Source organism: Boleophthalmus pectinirostris, unplaced genomic scaffold (genome assembly GCF_026225935.1).
Source record: "Boleophthalmus pectinirostris isolate CB_2022bp ecotype Guang Dong unplaced genomic scaffold, ASM2622593v1 HiC_scaffold_5, whole genome shotgun sequence".
NCBI classification, from domain to species: Eukaryota; Metazoa; Chordata; class Actinopteri; order Gobiiformes; family Gobiidae; genus Boleophthalmus; species Boleophthalmus pectinirostris.
This window is the reverse complement of record NW_026571404.1, coordinates 22,311,332-22,331,077: the sequence shown is the minus strand read 5'-3', so window position 1 is coordinate 22,331,077 and position 19,746 is coordinate 22,311,332. Positions and strand designations below refer to the sequence as shown.

Sequence of the window (19,746 nt, the reverse complement as noted above, 5' to 3'; positions counted from 1 at the left end):
AAACAAGACCAAACAATGGTGAGATTTGATGTGTCAGTTTGAAGAAAACACACCCTCCATGTAATTCATCTGGTCCGGTCGGCCCGTGTGCCTGGTTTGTGATATGCTAAACATTCTGTAAACATTATTCTGCGCATGGTTACTGTCACCATGGCAGCATGACAACACAGCTCGGCTCGGCCCTCACACACGGGACAGTAGAGTTATTTAATATTTGGCTACACATGAGCACAGCATGTTTCTATCACATAATCCTGTCACACACTGCTTCACGCAGCCGTCTTGACTTCTGCACACTCCAGCTGTTGCTATGTTTGGGCCTTATCAGACAACAACAACAACACACAAGAACAGTCTCTCTGAGAACACACTGCCCTTAATACAATGTCATATATTTGACCATTGCGGCTGCAGGACTAGGACTATTGCAGTGATCCAACTCATTTAGCTTTATTTAACTCAACAGTATATCAATTAACTGCAAATATGGTTGACTCTGCACACTATATTTTGAGGATCTTTTTGCAGTTGCAAAAGCACAGTTGAAGTACAATGCAATTTTCAGTGTTTGATTTATACACTTTGATTATAATGCAATAATAAGCATAATATTATGATTATAGACCAAAGTTTATCTGATTAGTTGCATAGAGACATTTATTTGCATGTACAGTTTGTCAAGAGATTTAAAAAGCACATAGTGCCTGGTGGTAAAGTCCAACCACAGGGTCCAAGTGTTCGCCTCACTGCTCAATTTTTCATAATTTCCTGACGCTTCACATGGAACTGCAGCCCATTGGCTCTTGGAAAGAGAAGCACATGTCAAAACATCCATCAAGAAGGAACTGGCCAGAGCAGCATTTCACCCGAAGAATCAAAGGAAGGTGTGTCTGCAACTTCCAGCACTGGAAACGTCCAGGAGTGGGGTTGGTGCTGTAACCATAGCAATGTAAACAGCAGGGTTAAACACAGATTAAAATGAGTGCAGGATTATGTAAGTTATATGCGGTAGTGTGCAAATGGCCCTCAAGATGTCTCAGGATCTTATTGCAAAATGGTCTAGAACATCCATGCATCTGGTGTTGAGTGAGCTTACAGAGACGTAGGCTGCTGAAAAATGCATAAACATATGGATTACATTTTTGGCCTATTTGAGAAGTTTGTGTGACTATGCAAAAACAAAACTGTAGACCTATTCCCTGCCAGACATGGATCCACCAGTACAAATTTGAATAAAAGTAGGATAGCAGAATAAAAATAATTCATGCCAAAACAACGCAAATCACATAAAACTTAAGGTTTCCCAAGTTGCATAGCCTCCGGAGCCATGATTAATGATAACTGAAACCATAGCTCTGCAGATTAATTTGGCCTGCTCTGTAAATAAAATTTTATTACTAAGACAAAAATAGTTCTGTTAATGGTGCGTCTTCTTCAGCTATGATTTGCAACCAGCACTGATTCCATCATCTTATTATAAAAGGCTGTAAAACACTGTAGAGCCTACAGTGCAGAGCTCACTTATTTGGTGAACTACATGTCCCATAATGCTTTTCGAAAGCATCAGCGTGTTCTTTTTTTTTTCAATTTGGCTCCGCCCTCCAGCGTACGCTCAGCGAACTCAGCTCAGTGTTTACGTTGAGATGCTCACAACAAAGGACAGCGCACCACGGACACTGTCATTTTAAATCAAGCACTGGATATTTTCTGAAAGGGGACAATTTACAACTTACAATAACAAGGACACAAAGCCAAATATCTCAACCTTCATCTGGTCTCTCTATTTGCGTGGCACGCCTTTGTTTTCTTTTATGGTCAGACAGCTTGCAGCGGATAAATTCAAGACAAAAATCTGTTTTTGTACCGGTTAATTGTTAGCTAGCTTGCTAGCCTCAGCAAGTTCGGCGAAAGCCATCTGCTGGGGACAACACTAGACAGTGATCACAACAGACACACTGGGAATAAGGATCCCGCCAGTCTGTTCGCGGTAAGTACACGCAAATACACGTTTCTTTAATAAATAATAATGTAATTACCGCGAGGAGAGAATAACGTTTAATGTAGTGACCAGTGCCAGTGGTTTCTGCTCATCACCTGCTTTGTCTTATGGGCAATCGCTTTGTTAACTTGTTATAACGAATACACCACTGGAGCACTGAGCACAGCAGTTATTGTCAGTGTTAATGAACATTGTAGTTTGAACACCCAACTTACTGTGTAACGTTACAATAAAGCACATATTCATAAGTGTAACATATTAGTAGCCTACATGCATTTTTATTTATAAGCCAAACTGTAAGTCCTCTTCAGAACAGAATGTGTGTGACATGATTGTCACTAGTGTAAACTATAAAATATTATCAGGCATGCTGAGTCGTCCCTGGGGGGCTGTGTGAGAAAGTGAAGGGTCATTGTCTTAAAAGGATTAGGACAAATGAATATTATTTGTTAATGGCATCTCTGTGTTCTCCCATTATTCATCTTATCTGTCATCTGATGCTAGCTCGCCGTACACTCACGGCAGACTTCTCTCTCAGGCCGCCTTACTGCTCAGGCAAGTTTGGTAAGTGATGATGTGAAAGGGTCAGAGGCTGATCTAAAATCAAATTTTGATGTTTCATCTTATGTTCCCATAGAATAGTAGTCCTACTCTTTATAAACATGCATTGCTCTTATCTGCTTAAAATGTGTGTGCACAGCCGCACACTTAACATTTTTTGAGTTAATAATGATCATTTAGAAAGCTAATGTTTACCAGTACCAGTAATAGTTACGCATACCATTTTAAAATTCTTTAGGTTTAAAATCAAATGAAGAACATGAATTTTCACCAAAAACACATTTTTAAGCTTTGTGCAGCACATGAGCACAGTGTGTTGCCTGTTGTGGGCCCTGGTCTGGTCTCAGTTTCAGGGGGAAACCGGAGCCGAGGGTGTCAGACAGAGTGCAGAAGCAGCTCTGATGACTTCATGGAGGCCCATAAGTGCTGCTTGTGTCCTTAGCAACCCAGAGACCAAGGAACACATGGCCTGCATGCGTTCTCTGCTCATCAGGGACAATAACTTGTTTACATATTGTTTCGTGGTGTATGCTTTCCTTGCTATCAGTCGGCACACATTTTTAAACTCATATCCTAACAGCTTCAAGCTTGTTTGTAAAGATGGCCTTTTTTTTTTGTCTTGTTGTAATTTTGTATATTATTACTATGGTTAATATTTTAAGCCTCTTGTACTTGGTACACACTTTTAAAAAATCTATATTACTATTTTATTACTGTTATTTTAAGAGAATTTTGTGTACTATTGAGCTACTGACCGAGGAACAAGGAACCTAATTAACTAATTAATTAACCTAACTAATATCACAGTGTTTTTAGTTCTTACGATTATATTGAGACCTGAAGATAAAGATTATTGATTAACGAACCATCGCTAATGCTGTGGGAATGTCTGCTATCAAAATGAATATTGTTCTAAAGGAATTTATAATGGCTATATCTAGGCCTGTCACGATAATTACTATATTGATTTAAATATATGAAAAGCTGGAACAATAATTTTTGTAGCTCAATATATTTCATGTGTAAATTTTCTTTGCAATAGTGGGAAGATTTTAGCTATTTTGTAGAGGGTGGAATAAATAACTTCTATGGCAAATTATTGGTACTTTCTGTTATTTATTTGTTGCAGCAGGGCTTTTAATGATCCTTTATTGAAAAATGTTTTGCTGGGATTATCCTGTTTTGTGTCAGCGGCATAAAGTATTGTCAGTATCAGCGCTTATCATCATATTTCTCTATAGCAATATATCGTGCTTCAAAATTTTTTATCACGACAGGTCTAGCTATATCTATTTAATACATAAGCTGTGTCCACAATACAGACAATATAGACCAAGCCTTCTCTCTGCTTGTGTGTCTAAGTCTGGTTGTTTTAGACCAGTGTAATGTGGGCACAGCTGATCTGCCCTGCACACTGCCTGGTCCTCTGCTCGCTGTACCGCAGCTGAACAGGCTCAAGTTTGAGGAGATTACGTCTGTGATGGAAAGTGGGTCAGACAGTGGGCACGTTTTTACAACACTGTTTCTCTGAGGTATGGAGAGAACAGAGAACAGGCCTATAAAACCTCCAGCTTTTTTCCAACATCGCTCTCAAGGAGGCAACGTTTTGTATAATGTTGTTGGTCTGAAAATATGATCAGATTTTCCGTTTTGCATTTTTGATGGTCTATATCCGTTTGATTACAGTGAGTAAAAATGTTGAAGCCAGGAAAATGAAGATAAAACTCCATTATCTATTTAAATCAATTTCTCATATTGTTTGGCCTAAATTATAACTTTTCATATATTTTTCCTCAGGATCTGCCAATAATAGATCCAAAAGGAAATAAACATAGTGTGGCCATTGAGCTGGGGAAGTTACATCAGTGAATTGGCAAGTTATTACTGTAATGGCTGGCCAGACCAAATCATGAATAGGAGCCTTAGTGCTAGGTCCTGGAAGGAAAACACTTGATAATATTGGCTCTTTTGAGTTTGAGTTACAACATCTTTATTGAAAGAACTTCAGTTTAGATGAATCATCAAAAGCAGACAGAACATCTGAGGCGTCTTGTTTTACATTGATACTATCTCTGTGGTTTCCTGACATTTTATTCACATTCCTTCACACACTTTCTCCTTTTAACAGTCTTGAGTAAATCGTACAGTGGTTGCTCATAGGGTCGTAGATGAAACTGCAATTGAACTTTGAATGGTAAGTTTAGCAATTCATATTCTGTCTTTTCTGTCTGAAATGTTAATGCATTGGATCTGGATGTTTAAAATATACCAAACTTGTCAGAAGAATGGCACATATATATATTTTTAGGAAATTGTTTAGCATTGCTTTCTCAAGGCTCCTTTGATGGTGATTTGTGCCTGATTGTCTTTTCCTCTTTTATTCCCCAACCGTTTGGTGATTCCTCTGTGAAACTGGCCAGCGCACATCCTTACACAAACAGTCTACTGTGTATCTGTGTCTCTATGGTCAGAATGACAAAAACAGGACATAAAAAAAGTCATTTCCACTAAACATTCCTTGCTGTTAGTCTGTTAGCTTCTCTCATGTGGCCTCAGAAGCTAATCATTACAAGATCAGTAACACAGCAAATGGAAACGAAAGACGCCTCTGTTCAACTGCCCCAGGACATGCTGAAGCTTATTTGTTAAAATATTGTGGTGAAATGTTTCTAAATTTGCATACATGTTTTATATTTCCCTAATGTATATCTATGGCCAGTAATAGTAACAGAACTATCATGATAAATACATGAAGAAGACTAATATTTTATATACAGTTTGCACTAACATCAAGATGAACAAATTTGTTGTTTTAATGTTTGTGTTTTAGCTTTAAGGTTATCTTCCACATTAGCAGGGACTTCAATGCATGTGCATTTTGGGTGTGTGAGTCCACTGTAGGTCTGCTGTGGTCTGATGCTCTGGTCTGTGTTGGTGTCTCTGAATCATTGATGAGGATGTAACTGGAGCTGTGTTCGTCCTGTTTCTGGTCTTATCAGTGTCTCTCTGAGTGAGGCCTGTGACACAGCTTTGAATCTGCCTCTTCACTTTTCCATAATCTTATTTATTCCAAAGAACTCAGACTGGACATGCAGAACACTATGGACATGTGACTGAAGCAAAGGAAACAAATATGCTGTATCATAATTATTTTAATTTGCTGTGTTTGTTTGTTTGACTCGCCCTTCTGCCAGGGCCTCTGGGGACCTGGAGCAGCGCACTAATGCAGTGCAGTACCAGATATTAAAGCAGGATCAAGAGTGATGGGGACTAGCATTTTGTTTAGGGTTGATAGGGGAAAATATGGGGTCCAGACCATAGGTAACCCGTCCAGACTCGAGGAGAACATGCAACTCTGCATAAAAGTCCCACATATAGACAGGCATCCCAACCAATGAGCCATCATGACCCATCTGGTAGAGAGGATATTACATTTCTCAAAATCATGTCTTTGTACCTTGTAAATGTGGAATGTCTATAGACACCAGAGCTGCCTTCAAAGGTGTTTGTTTGTAGTGTTGCTGCGCTCTCAGGTGAATCATGAGTGAAGTTGGTGGTGAGAGCGAGGGTCTGTGTGATGGCCTCACATCTGCTGTCAACAGTGCTCTTCAGGTTTACATTCCTCATCGTGTTTCTAATGCCCCGCTCCGCTGGCTGACCTGCTCCACATATTTCAGACCTTACTGTTTATAGCTGACAAGTGTGAGTATTGTTGTGGCAACTCTTCCGCAGGGCAAGTGTCTGGCTGTGGGCCAGATGGATTATTGTAATCACCCTTGTTACCAGCCGCCCCTGTTTCTGCCACAGCCAGGCTTTGGCCAGAGCATACTTACATGTGAGCTTTTATTTCAGCACAGAAGCTTTAGACATGCTAATGCTGCTAGCTTGTGTGGACTGCAGATAGCTCAGTCACCATCACAGTATGGATATCCTCCAACTGTATTTGTCAAAACATAATTCCATTAAAATGGTTCAAATCAATTAACAGGATTACATTTGTGGGTTAAGCCAACATCTGAAGGAACACAAACAAACAGCTCTACTGGACTGGAACTCCAGAATACTTTTCCAAAGAATATGAGAGAACACTTGCAAGCAGACTGTAGATCGTTGTCTCCTCTGTTTGACCACACATGTGTCTGTGTTACATGTTAGCAGAGGCGCGGTGCACACGGCCCGTCCAGAGAGCACAGCGCAGCACAAGCGTACGCCTGTGAGTGGGCAGGGAATTGGGACTTCCTGTGTATCGACATACACTGACACACTGTAAATCTCACTAGAGTCTGCTGCACTGACCAGTCTTTTGTTTATGTGTGAACCTATCCACAGGTCAAAGTCAAAACCTAAGGCAGGAAAAAGTGAATTCATGATTGGACACTAATACAAAAGGTCTGCCCATCCTTGGACTTCGCTTTGTCTTATTGACTTGGATTTTATCATTTCCCCTTTCACTAAACCTCTCGAAAAATGTTGCCAAGAGGTCAGCTTTTGTTTGGTGTCAATTCTTTTCACCCATATCAATGCTCAATTAAAACCTTCAATGTTCCCTTTTGTTTGATAATGATTTCCACTGTAGAAGTGTATTGATTTATGCATAGCATTTGATGTGGGGGCAATAGAAGGATTAAAGATCATCTCTTAGACTCTTTATATCATAAAGAATGATCTGTTGTGTTTTATGAATCTTTTTCTTGGCACACACTGTTACCGTTACTCCAACCCCCAAGTGCATCCATAAATGAGCTCACTCCAGCCTATGTGAATACATTACTAGTCTCCATGTGAATTGGAACAGCCAGATGTGTGCATGCCTCCCACACTCTCCAACGGAAGAACTTGACCATAATTTGCAGGGTTAACACGTGTCTAGCCTTTTTATTGAGTGCAGTTAAGATATAAGCGTGTTTTAAATGAGCTCCACTGGTAAAGCTGAGGTTTAGGGTCAGGCCTGACCTCCTCTGCTTTCCATAAAACTTCCCCATGATCTGAAGCATTATGCCTGTGTTTAGTCATATTTGGAAAAGCACAATAAAGGCACAGCAGCAGCCTGTCGTGTGAATGCTGTGTCTCTGTCCTTGTGGCTGAGGCTAAATGACTGCTTTATGAATAATTTATGTTTTTGTTTTTGTCCTAAATCATCGATAACAAATGGTCTATTAACAGTGACCTATTGTAGTCTACCACATGGTTTACTGAGGAACTTCTGATCCTTATTTTGCCACTGGAATTTTTTTTTTCTTTTGAGTGGTCATGTGGAATTGTGATTTACAACCTTTTTACAGATTGTTTTATCATGATTCAGTGCTTCATGGGATCCATTTTGCCCCACCCATTCCTCCTATCGGTTAACTTCCATCATGTCCTGAGTAAACGGCCAATCACACTGAAGTGTGATCTCTCAGAAGAAGCAGATACTTCTAGTTCTCTAAAGCCATATGTTTACAACAAGTATTACGGCTGTGCAGTATTGGAAAATATTGTAATATGCGAAATCACCATTTAGTACTATGATATCAATGTTATTACGTGATATTTTAATATACTTTCTAACTCAATAATTTGAAGGGTGAAATTTTGCAATATAGATTATTGTCTTGACCAATATTGTGATCTTGATACTTTTGTCCTAATTAGGATCATGAAATAAAAACAAAATAAGTAAATAAAAAATGTGATCTTGCGTTGAAATGTGAATCAGCATAAATGGGCTAGTTTTGGTGTGAGCCGTCTGCATCTCTCTGCAGCAGCTGCTGTTTGTCACTGAGCTAAATGCTTGATGTATTGATGTGCTGGAGTCTGCCCCCACACACAGCTCCTGTTACCACTGAAGATTGATCACTTATTAGCATCACTTTGACAGGTGCATTTGTTAATTTATTGGCCTAAATCACAACCCATTTGAATAGATGGTGTTCTAGATATAAACATAAAGACCATTCCAATAATACAATTAATGTAAATTTGACATCTCTGCAAAGTAACTAGCTTGTCACAGTGAGATATTTTGTAGTTAACAAAGAAAGGTTTGTTGGGGATGTTTTAGCTAAAACCTTTTGCTAGGTCAGCTGAGTGAGCTTGTCTGGCTACTGCTTAACAAGATTTAGATTAATTCTTTTGTTGTGCATTTCAGATTGAGAATTTAGGACCACCATGGTTTCCAAATAGTAGAAGTTACATTTATTTTGTATTATTTTGCAAGTTTAGCAAGTTTAGTTTACTCTTTATTTTAATTGATTCTGTTCATCACTGTTCATAATCATAATGGTGGCTGGCTCTCCAGTGTTCTACTTGAGAATAAAGAAAATTGTATATCTTATTTTGGGCAAAGTTCAAGATATAATAAATACCTAAGAAATTGTGTCTTAAAGGTTTCCTTCCAATGAACATGGCAAACATGAAAGGTTTATTTGTACTAGAAAACACACACTCATGTCCTGTTATCTGCCGCGAGGTGTCTCATGACCTTTGAGATAAAAGACTCTGACTGAGATCACAGCAACCACAAGAAGAACCAGAGCCAAGCCTCATCCTCCATCTCAATCAGTGTCATTACAACTTTACTTTTTATATTCCTGCTCTTAATCTGAATTTTTGTCCTGTTGAAACACCTTTTAAAGCTGCTAATGTAATTCTGCACAGTCTTTCACAATCAAATCAAAATCACAATTTGAGTTGGTGCAATTATTAAATTGCAAAGGCTGCAATTTAGGTAATAAAAGTAATATAGTGACAAAGTTTCCTGTATTGTATTTTTATACATGTTGTAACTATAATTAATAATTAATCTATAATTAATTAATAATAGACTTCTAACATGTTCTGAAATGCATGTGATTCTTCAGTTCATCAGTTCATATTTGAGTCTTCTCTCAAAGGTTTACAATGAGCAGTTTGGACAGAATCCAATTTTTAAACATATATTATGTGCAAATCCAATTGCATTTGCAATACACAATACACAATACAATTTTTTTTTGTTTGAAGCCCAATTTTAGTTCCATATTCTGAAGTAAAACCACTACAATTATTCTTTTATGTTGTAAAAATAATCCATAAAGCTCCTTTTCTAGTCTTTCTGTGTGGGAAATTGGGTTTGAAGTCCCACGGGACAACTTCAGCATGGTAGTACAGAGTCTGGTTTGTGTGGAGTATTGTTAGTGAAGCTATTGTAACTGACACATGAGCCACAGGTTGAAGTCTTCATGCCTGCAGCAGCCACTCTCAGCTGTGCACACCTCTACCTGCATGTTGTTGTTTTTTTACACATATAGGCATATACAGTTTAACATGGGAGTCTTGTGTTGACCGTGGTAGACTTGTTGACGTCTTCTGACCCATTTTGTTCACTAGTGCCTGAAGTAAAACCATTGCTATAGATAGCTATTACTCAGACTTTGACCCCATTGATGAAAAAAACATTCAGGTCATCTTTTGTTGATCATTATAGTAATGTAAACAAGACATATGTTTGAAAAAGAGATGTTGAGCTCTGCAAAACAGTGTATTTTTACATTGGTTTATTGGCATTTAGCTACCATAATATTAGGCCTACAAAACAGTAGGCATGTTTAGCTCAAAAAGTAACAGGATTTACAGGCCTTGCATATGTGCTGAAGGGCCAATATAATGCTATTATATGTTTAATTTTGTTTCATTCACACATGCTTAACACACACAAATCCTGCATATTTAGGCAGAAGCAGAAAACTCTGTTCCACGTTGTGATGTCATGTGGTAATACAGGAAGTGCTCTACTGAGTTTTTAAACAACACTTAGAACTTCACTAGAATCACTTATCTGATTTCAGCCCTGGAATTTCCCATCTCCAGTAAAAGGTAGTTATTAACCACTACAGGACTCCAATTTGTTTGTTAGATTATTTTACAAGAGTAGCATTTAATGTTAGGAGGTAATATGTGCTAAACCCTCTCTGTGACAATATGCTATTTTGTTGATGAAGCCTTCTCTGTTGCAGCTTTAGGCTCAAACATTTGCGCTTTTCCAAATGCACATTCCAAATGGTCAACCTCAACCTTTCTGAATGAGTGACATTCACAGTGATGCGCAAACCGTAAGAGGTTCTTGACATTATTATGCACAGGTTTCAGCTTAGGCTTTAAATTGATAGAAGAATGTCAATTTTTCTGACATATGGTAAAGCTGACCATCCTTTTCTCCCCAGTCTGACAGCCTGATTTGTTCTTGTGATCCGGTGCTTCCTGTGTTTGCATGTATATAATTTCACGCACATTCGCCGCTCGTCTGTTGTTCTACTGTGGTCGGGGAAAACAGCAGGTGTGGTGTTCGGTCCGTGCCTTCTCGCCGTAAACCTTTCTCAGAGCTCCGTCCTCTTTTGAGCGTGGCGTCTATTGTGTTTCAATCTTGTGTATTTCAGGAGCTTAGCAACAGTTGGCACAAGTCCACCTTGAACTGTGTGTCGTAGGCCGAGAGCTTAGTCAGGATCAGTCACACACACCTGCGGGAGTGCTGTACTTGTGGGGCATTTATGAGGCTATCGGGAGTTCAAGTGATTGTCCATGCAACAAGTTGCATTGACTTTATTATAATTATAAGCAATGTTATTTTTACATATAATCTCAGACAAGATAAGAACATGTTGAAAGCTGTGCGTGTGTGTCTGTTAGCAATTAGTTTTATTGAGCTTCTGGCAGCTTGTCCCAAAACAAACATCTATTAATTATACACTACTTCAATGAACTGTGTGAAAAGCAGGGTGGTGTATGTCCGATCACCTTTACTTAGAACGGGCAGTGATATAACCTAGGAATTGAAAATTTAATTTTAATCTGAAGAGCTTATTTGTAAAAACAGTGCTGCTGGAGGCTTGAAATTGACTTTAATTGATCCGAGCTTCAATGTTTGCAGCCAAATATGTTTTACTGCAGAAAGTATTATTAAATCCACCCATTTATCTGTATAAGATAGTAACAAAATGGGAAGAAGAAAAAAACTAAATAAAAACAAAAAGTTATTAACTTGAATTAAAGCTACTTCAGTAAATGTTTATGTGTTTCCTTATGGCTCTATTATTAGCTTCAAAGGGCATTTTATTCATGGCCAAAATATAATTAACCAATAAAACATATCCACATGACTAGAGTACTGGCCTACTGTCTTTTAACCTGTGAGGTGTACTGTGTTCTAACATAAATACATTTATCTAACTATCTCCTCTGTTACACATTAACACTCCTGCCTCACATCACATGAGTGCAGAGTTTACTGCTCACACCACTCCACTGAAGTTGTGGTGCGATGCTAAATATAAACCTATGTGTTAATTAATGCTATAAAACAGAACACAAGATGGTTTATACCTATAAATGTGGAAAGAGCTGTGATGTGTGCACTCACTTTAAATGCAGGATACACTCTGATGTGCCGCCCTGGAAACCCTTAGTATTATTCACTCTCAGTTTTATTCAGATTTAAATTAATGTAAACTTACAGTTAAGTTGTTTAATTATTGAAAATAAAACGGTAGTGTTGCCTCATCAAAATAATTTAAAATGACCTTGCATATTAGCAGTGGAGCATGTTGATTGAAGTTTAATACATTGCAAAAATCTGAATATCTAGCAGACCTTGCCTAACTACTACTACTAAAAAGATATTTTGTGTACTTGTACTTTAAAGTCTATTCTGGTTACATTTCAGTTGGCCGCAACTGTATCTGAAGCCTATAATTTCCACTTAGTGTAACTGTGTGGAGTGACTAATCTGGTGGTAATCCTGTCTTTGTCACTTTACAGGGCAGGACCAGTATGAGGCATGAGCTGAGGCTGAGCTGACCCTCCCCCTCTTCCTCTCCCCCTCTGCCCCCTGTGCCCTTCGTGCCCCCTCCCTGAGGCAGCTCCTGCTCTTCCTGTTCCGTCCCTCTAGAGGCTCGTCCCGATGTACTCCCCAGAGGACACCATCTCCACCACCGCCTCCACCAAAGTGCCAGTCAAGTACGGGGAGCTCCTTGTGCTTGGGTAAGAGGCTCATTTGATGATTAGCTCTGGAAGTTCATTACTGTTGGGCACCATTTGGACAATTACACACAATTAACACACCACAACAAGTAACTGAGTGATTGATTCATTAGATTCTAAGTCAAACCAAGTTAAAACATTTTTTATAGTTGAAACAGAACGCAGACTGATTTTAATGTGTGTTGTCACAGTCTTGGCAGTATATTTAGGGAAGGTGACTTTCTTGATGCAGTAGAACTTTTTTAAAATTTTGGGGTAGGTTGGATTTGGGGTGCTGTAGTTTTATAACACCCCCTCCCCTCATGTCATAAGTGTGTGGAAGTCATAGAAGTCGTACACACCCCCGGCTCTCACATGATGCTCAAGTACTTCCTTTAACTGTCTATCTCCTGTGCAGTCCCCAAAGGCCTATTCCACTCCCTGCCCCGCCCCTCTCCAGCGAGGAATGCACCAGTCGGAAAGACACACACACACACATTCACATGGGTTTTCAAGCTTATTTACATTGACTTACTGGAAACTGATAACATAATCATATTCGCTAGCCTTTACCTAAATCCTAAGCGGAACCTATTTTAAGCCATACCTGAACCTTAAACCATGTTATATACACACACACATTAGATTGACACTTTTCAGTTCCTCTGGTGCTTCAAAATCTGACTCACAGTTTGTTTTGATGTGCTGTTCCACAGCTGCACTGTGGGACATGAGCGTGGAAATTTTGCTCAGTGGAAAAATGCCATGAACAGCTCCATAGTTTTATAGGGGAGACCCCAGCTGCTGTTCTCAGCTTTTACATCAGGATAGTAGCTATTCCTGTGATGCCCAAATCTTGTAAGTCAGAGGAAATATTAAAGTGTGTTAAAGAGTGCATATTGAATATAACTTTTCTAGTGCTTACTGCAGGTATTTCGACATTTGGCCTCTTGTACTTCAGGAAGGAAAGGGCTTTGACTTGTGTTGTGTGAAGCCCTCAATTATTATCAGTTACAGGCAGGACATTTCTGTCAACAAACAGTACTTTGTTTTGTTATCTTCAAATTAGTGCATCATGTGCAAAACTACACTGTTTGTTTCTGATATAACAGTAACTTTTGGACTCAAGCGTTCTCTCGCCCCCCTGATGCTCACATACTACAGTGAGTCATATTGCAGCAATTATCCACACAACCTGTCTTTATACGTTTTATAGTCTTACCATTAGTTGGTCAGCCACTGACGTATGCCCAACATTATTTTACTACTGTTTGCAGGGAGCACACTGCTTGTTGCCTAACTGAGTGCTATTAAAGTTGTGTCTCAGCCTGCCTTGACCAGGTTTTTCCCCACTCGGGTCAGCAACCATTTACACAACACACACTAGATATACTTGGATACATGTATACACTTGCACACACTCATGGGACCCTGACTTTGTGCTGCCAGCAATACTTTGATTTGTTTCCAATGCCTCGCTCTGCCCTCTCTCCGAATAAGGCCTAAACTTCTCTATGGTGACGCTCTTGCCATGGTTACTGGTCCCAAACGTTGACGCAGCCCTGCTTGCTCACCATGGTTACTCGTAAACCCTCCGAGCACTCGTCTGATCCCCACAGATCTGCTCTCTCACCAAGCAAACACAAACATTTAGCTGCCGGCTGGACGGCCTTGCAGCTTACACTGTCTTGCAGTTTGAAAGAGCATATGATGGTACAGATAGAGTTGTATTTCAAAAGACATTTAATACAAGTCTAGTTCAAGTTTTAGCCTGGGTTAGCTCAGTGATAAGGAATTACAAGCTTTGATTCTAAAAGCTTTATTGTTCATCATTTCTGTTCATAGAGACCATTAATCTTAGCTTCCTTGTGTTGGCACTGGGTTATTCAGTGACACCCTCAGAGACAAAGTGTTATAGTGCGACTGTGGTTCACGTCACAGAGCTTCCTTCTGTGTGAGGAAAGGCCTATTTATCCCCACGTCTCCATCGCCCTAAATGCCACTTTGTGCATGTTTATTTTCTCTGGGCTTATGTTTGGGCCCCTGTGTTGTTTATGACGACGTGCTTTTGTAAAACACATTTGAGAAAAGTATCGTGGGAGCATTGTGTGGGTCCCACACATAACGCTCAGGGCCTGTTCCACAGTGACCTTCTTTCTTGTACAGTTGCTTATAACACTAGTGTTTTTGTCTGTCTTTGCAGGTACAATGGGTCACTGCCGAACGGGGACCGCGGCAGACGCAAGAGTCGTTTTGCACTATGTAAAAGACCCAAAGCAAATGGAGTGAAGCCCAGCACAGTCCACGTCGCCTGCTCCCCACAAGCAGCCAAGGTGACCCACACGGCTACCCGCACACTCCAATAGGAACTAGAAAAGAGCTTGTGTTTCTAAGAAGCTTTGCGTAGAATTATTATATTGCAGCCACTGTTTCTAGTTTGTGATACAATAGATATGTCACACTGTCTTTGTTAAGTAAGGAATAGGAAAAAGAAAGTGGCTGTTATTTTTAACAACACTGGTGTTTAATGGATTATCTGGAAATATTCACTTGTACCCATAAATCAAGCTTTAGCTACTTAAATTGAAATAGTCTGGAAGAGTGATTGTCCCTCACTCACTGTCCTGTGGGTGGTCCTAACTGACCTAAAAGATGTTAAAAGTGAAGAACTACAGGAACTAACTCCACCCTTCCTTTGTCTGTTGTTTTTTGTAAGTCATTCAACAGATGTCAAATTTTCCTGAGTTTTTGACTATTTAATCCCCAACAATATTAACCTTTTCTTATTCCGCAGGCCATAAGCAACAAAGACCAGCACAGCATTTCCTACACCCTGTCCCGAGCCCAGACGGTGGTGGTGGAGTACACACATGACAGCAATACAGACATGTTCCAGGTGACAAACACTTCCTTGAGTAGTGCATAGATTATGTGTTTTATGTTTAACTCATTACTTTATGTCATGTTGTTTCAGATTGGACGATCCACAGAGAGCCCCATAGACTTTGTGGTGACGGACACTATCGCGGGCAGTCAGAGTAACGCAGACACTCAGTCAGTCCAAAGCACCATCTCCAGATTTGCCTGTCGTATCATGTGCCAGCGCACACCGCCTTACAACGCCCGCATCTACGCCGCGGGCTTCGACTCCTCCAAGAACATCTTCCTCGGGGTTAGTTATTACTTGATGATTAGTTCAGAAATATTTCAGCATATGTCTCAGATGAAACTGTTATCCCCTACTTCTTGTTTTTAGGAGAAAGCTGCTAAGTGGAAGACACCAGACGGTCAAATGGATGGACTGACCACAAACGGTGTGTTAGTCATGCACCCTCGTAATGGCTTCAGTCAGGACTCTAAGCCTGGCGTCTGGAGAGAGATCTCTGTCTGTGGAAATGTGTTCACACTGAGAGAGACGCGCTCAGCACAGCAGAGAGGAAAGATGGTGAGACTAGTATTTCACTTTTCTCTTTTATTCTTATTTCTATTTGCTTAGGCTGACAGTGGCACAATACAAATACCCAGAGTTTAAACCTCACCTTTTCTTCTGTTCCTGGGCAAGACATCTCCACATTGCTTTATCCCATTGCAGTGTGTGCCAAATTATTTACTTTCATTATTATGCACTTGGTTGTTCCTGATATATCGAGTCTCCAGGAAGCTTATACACCAAAACATAAACCACAACATTAATTCTTGAGATAAAACTCCTCAAGGGTTAATACAATGGTGTATCTGTAGTGTGACCAAGGTCTTTGTCATTCAGGTTGAAACACTGCTCCATCAAAGCCAGCAGAGGGCGCTCACACCTTAAGTACTCTGGACAGCTGGTTCTGTGTCAGAGGACTGAGACTGTTTCTTTCCCACTGAATAAATCCATGCTGTTATCACTAGTCCCACCTGCTCCTCTGTCTCCTCAGCACTGCTCTCAGTCACTGCACATTATGCTATCAAGAGGAGCCATGTGTGGATTATGTGGCACTATTAAAACCTATTCATATTTTACAGTTGATTGACAATTTAGATACTTAGCAGAGGAGGAAAGCCTGGTATAATTATGTATGGTCAATTGAGCTTCATGGGACTATTCAGTTTTATTGACTGCACAGTGGCAGTTGCAGATAATGCAAGGCTTAATAGGCCTTCACTCATGAGATTATTTTGAGTTAGTACCAGTTTTCACAGTAAACACACTTTCTGCTTGAAAATGAATGATGTCTGTAAGCCTGTAATGATTTTAGTGGGTGTTAAGGTCAAGAATTTGCAACCAAATTAAAACAATTCTTGTTGGAAAAACTTTAGTCAAAAAGTTTCTGTAGTTTGTTCTGCTGCATTGTGCTGTGTGTTACAACGTCTGACTGACCTATATAGTAGCCATGTTAAATTTTGGGCTTAATTTTACGATTGCCACAGGGCACTTCCTTATAGTTATGTATGGCAAAAGTTTGGGCCATGTCATGTATAAAATTCTGTGTTACACTGCCACCTAGTGTGGTTTAATTTAAGCTACTACCTAGAACCCTGTATTTGTGTCCTTTAGGTGGAGACTGAGAGCCAGGAGCTGGTGGATGGTTCCCTTATTGACTTGTGTGGTGCAACGCTGTTGTGGAGAACAGCTGAAGGACTGGCACGCACTCCCACACTCAAACACTTGGAGGCGCTACGACAAGAGATCAATGCAGCACGTCCACAATGTCCTGTGGGCTTCAACACTCTTGCCTTTCCCTCCATGCGACGCAAGGACACTCCTGATGAGAAGCAGCCCTGGGTCTATCTGCAGTGCGGCCATGTGCATGGCTATCACAGCTGGGGCGGCCATCTTGAGGAGCGGGACGGGCGAGAGGGCCGCCTCCGAGAGTGCCCCATGTGCCGGGCCAAGGGTCCTTATGTCCCGCTTTGGTTGGGCTGTGAGGCAGGCTTCTACGTGGATGCTGCTCCGCCCACTCACGCCTTTAACCCTTGCGGCCATGTTTGCTCTGAGAAGACAGCGTCCTTCTGGAGCCAGATCCCTCTGCCCCACGGCACGCACACTTTCCATGCAGCCTGCCCGTTCTGTGCGCAGCAGCTGAGCGGGGAACAGGGCTACGTTAGACTCATCTTCCAGGGACCTCTGGACTAATGGCTGTGTGGGAGGAGCATGCGGCAGTGACCGCTTTAACACTAACTGTGTGATTAAAGGCTTTTTCTGCAGTAACAGAAAATGACATTTTGTCTCTCATTTTTAAGTGACCTTTGTATTGCTTTTTCACACATGACAAGAAAAGATGTCTATATTTTCATGAAACCAGACACAGAAACCAAACCAAGAACACTGCTGCGTAAAATGATGTTTCATTTAACAGTATTCATCTGTACATCTGTAGGGCAAACATACAGTGTTTATGTTCCTGTTGCAATATTTCCCTGTGTACCTGTGTCAGAGCTGATGTTTATTTATGATCCAGAGAACAGCCTTTATCCCTCAGACCTTGAGGATTTGAAAGTAGATGGTGTGTGTTTGGTCTGAGGATCATGTTTCTATGTTTGTCTGTCCCGTATCCACTGATCTGAGACCTGTGTCGTATTTATTCCCTGTCCTATCTCGGGTGTGACTTTGTATTGTGTGTAACCTCTTCAGTTTGACTTTCCTCTCATTAGGAAGCAAGCATCATTGGCCTTTTCACATTCAAAGCAATACATTTGGGAATCTCCCCAAAGCATTATGGGAAAATAAGGCATCTGTGTAAGCAGCCAGCCCTTTAAAGAAGAAACTTTGTGTGGATAAGTGAATGTTATAACAGATCAGCCACAACAATGCAGATAAGTAGCAAGACTATTATAAACATCAAGATCACACTGATATGGAGGCAGATCCTTGCTTTTTTCAGTTGAAAATTGTGGCTTGCAAACCTAAATAAACCCTAATCAAGCCAAGCCAGATCTGATAGTGCCCTTCCCCAGTAATAACAGCAGCATTCAGACACTAGCTGTTTTTGATCATATTTGCACTAATACTATATTAGAAGACTCCAATGGCCATAAAATAGTAGACACACTTACTTTGAACATGGAAACATGTTTTCAGTCTATATGCAAATTTGTCTCAAATGAAACAAGCTGCTCATCACAAAATACAAAATGTCAGGACTGCTGCGTTCACAGCCTCAATTCAGTCAGTCTGCCCCAGGGCAGCTGTGGCTACAGATGTAGCCTATCAGTGTGGAGTGAATGTATATGGACCATCAAGTCACACTTTGGGAGTGCAAAACAATTTTAACAATAAAAATTATTTTAGACATAATAGTAATTTGATTATTTGGCAGAAACGAGAACACCAACACCTTTTAAAAGTTGTAGCAGTCTTGATATTTTGCATGCTTGTTAACAAGATCAGGTGCATAGAACTGAGACACGCACTGTAGAAGCCTTCCCTCCAAAACAGCCTTTACCTCCTAGTAGGTCACATGTTCACAGCCAGCTGGAGTGTGCATTTTAGGCTACATACATCAATGAAGATCGTTTGAATGTTTGTCTGTCCACACAGTTTTCACCAAGGTCTTCCTTTTACTCGGACTGCAACACACAGCTCACCTCAGGGAGAAACGTAACGCCCATCTGAATAATCACATACAGATATAACTAAGGTCTAATGAGGATACCTCCACAAAGGTCAGTGCTTTTGTTTGTTTTGTGGAGAAGGCACATGATAAAGGGCTTCTTCACTGTACTGTTCTGTCCATGTCTGTCTCTATCTGTCCTGCCATAGTCCACCTGCTCCTGCACTGTCCCTCCTCTTCTTGTGCTTACAGGCAAAAGAATGTTTGAAGCATACACTTTTGTAACAACTTTAAATAATAAAGTGTAAAAAGTGAATTAATTGGAGTCATGGTTTCATTTATTTTACATTGAATTTACACTGCATTGTTTCTGATTTTAGTAGGTTCAGTATTGCCAACAGCTAAGGTCCAGGCTCTTCTTCAGTCTGAAAGTCAATAATGTGCAATTTTTCAGATCTACCTAAACATTGACAATGGCTTCATGTCAGATCAAATACTGTCTAACAAATAAGAATTAACATAGCAACTGTTAATTAAAAAAACATTTGACACAATGTTGTTGTGGTCATAAAAAAATCTAAATTCAGTTGATCTAAACTTTAAACTTAATCGGACTCTCTCTAAAAACTCTTAAGTACCTAAACCCCAGCACCTACAGCTAATCATGAATCAGTG

At 40.2% G+C, this 19,746-nt stretch overlaps 1 protein-coding gene across 3 annotated transcripts; it reads left to right on the top strand.

Moving 5' to 3' along the window:
• The first annotated feature begins 1,652 nt into the window (after positions 1-1,652).
• peli1b (pellino E3 ubiquitin protein ligase 1b) lies at positions 1,653-19,387 on the top strand. 3 transcript variants are annotated; one of them, XM_020921087.2, is made up of 7 exons: positions 1,653-1,987; positions 12,335-12,556; positions 14,739-14,868; positions 15,330-15,431; positions 15,510-15,707; positions 15,792-15,980; positions 17,076-19,387. In XM_020921087.2, exons 2-7 carry the CDS (start codon positions 12,477-12,479, stop codon positions 17,652-17,654), a joined length of 1,278 nt encoding a protein of 425 aa, XP_020776746.1. In that variant the 5' UTR covers positions 1,653-1,987; positions 12,335-12,476; the 3' UTR covers positions 17,655-19,387. The 3 variants fall into 3 exon arrangements, with proteins under 3 accessions (XP_020776746.1, XP_055018858.1, XP_020776747.1); XM_055162883.1 differs by lacking the exon at positions 1,653-1,987 and adding an exon at positions 2,536-2,563; XM_020921088.2 differs by lacking the exon at positions 1,653-1,987 and adding an exon at positions 4,702-4,754.
• The last annotated feature ends 359 nt before the right edge of the window (positions 19,388-19,746 follow it).

Excerpts from the sequence above, each read along its gene's own strand:
- peli1b (XM_020921087.2), top strand. The coding sequence starts at position 12,477 with ATGTACTCCCCAGAGGACACCATCTCCACCACCGCCTCCACCAAAGTG. Across the intron at positions 12,557-14,738 it reads GGGGAGCTCCTTGTGCTTGG|GTACAATGGGTCACTGCCGA; the intron begins GTAAGAGGCTCA and ends CTGTCTTTGCAG. Across the intron at positions 15,981-17,075 it reads CACAGCAGAGAGGAAAGATG|GTGGAGACTGAGAGCCAGGA; the intron begins GTGAGACTAGTA and ends TGTGTCCTTTAG.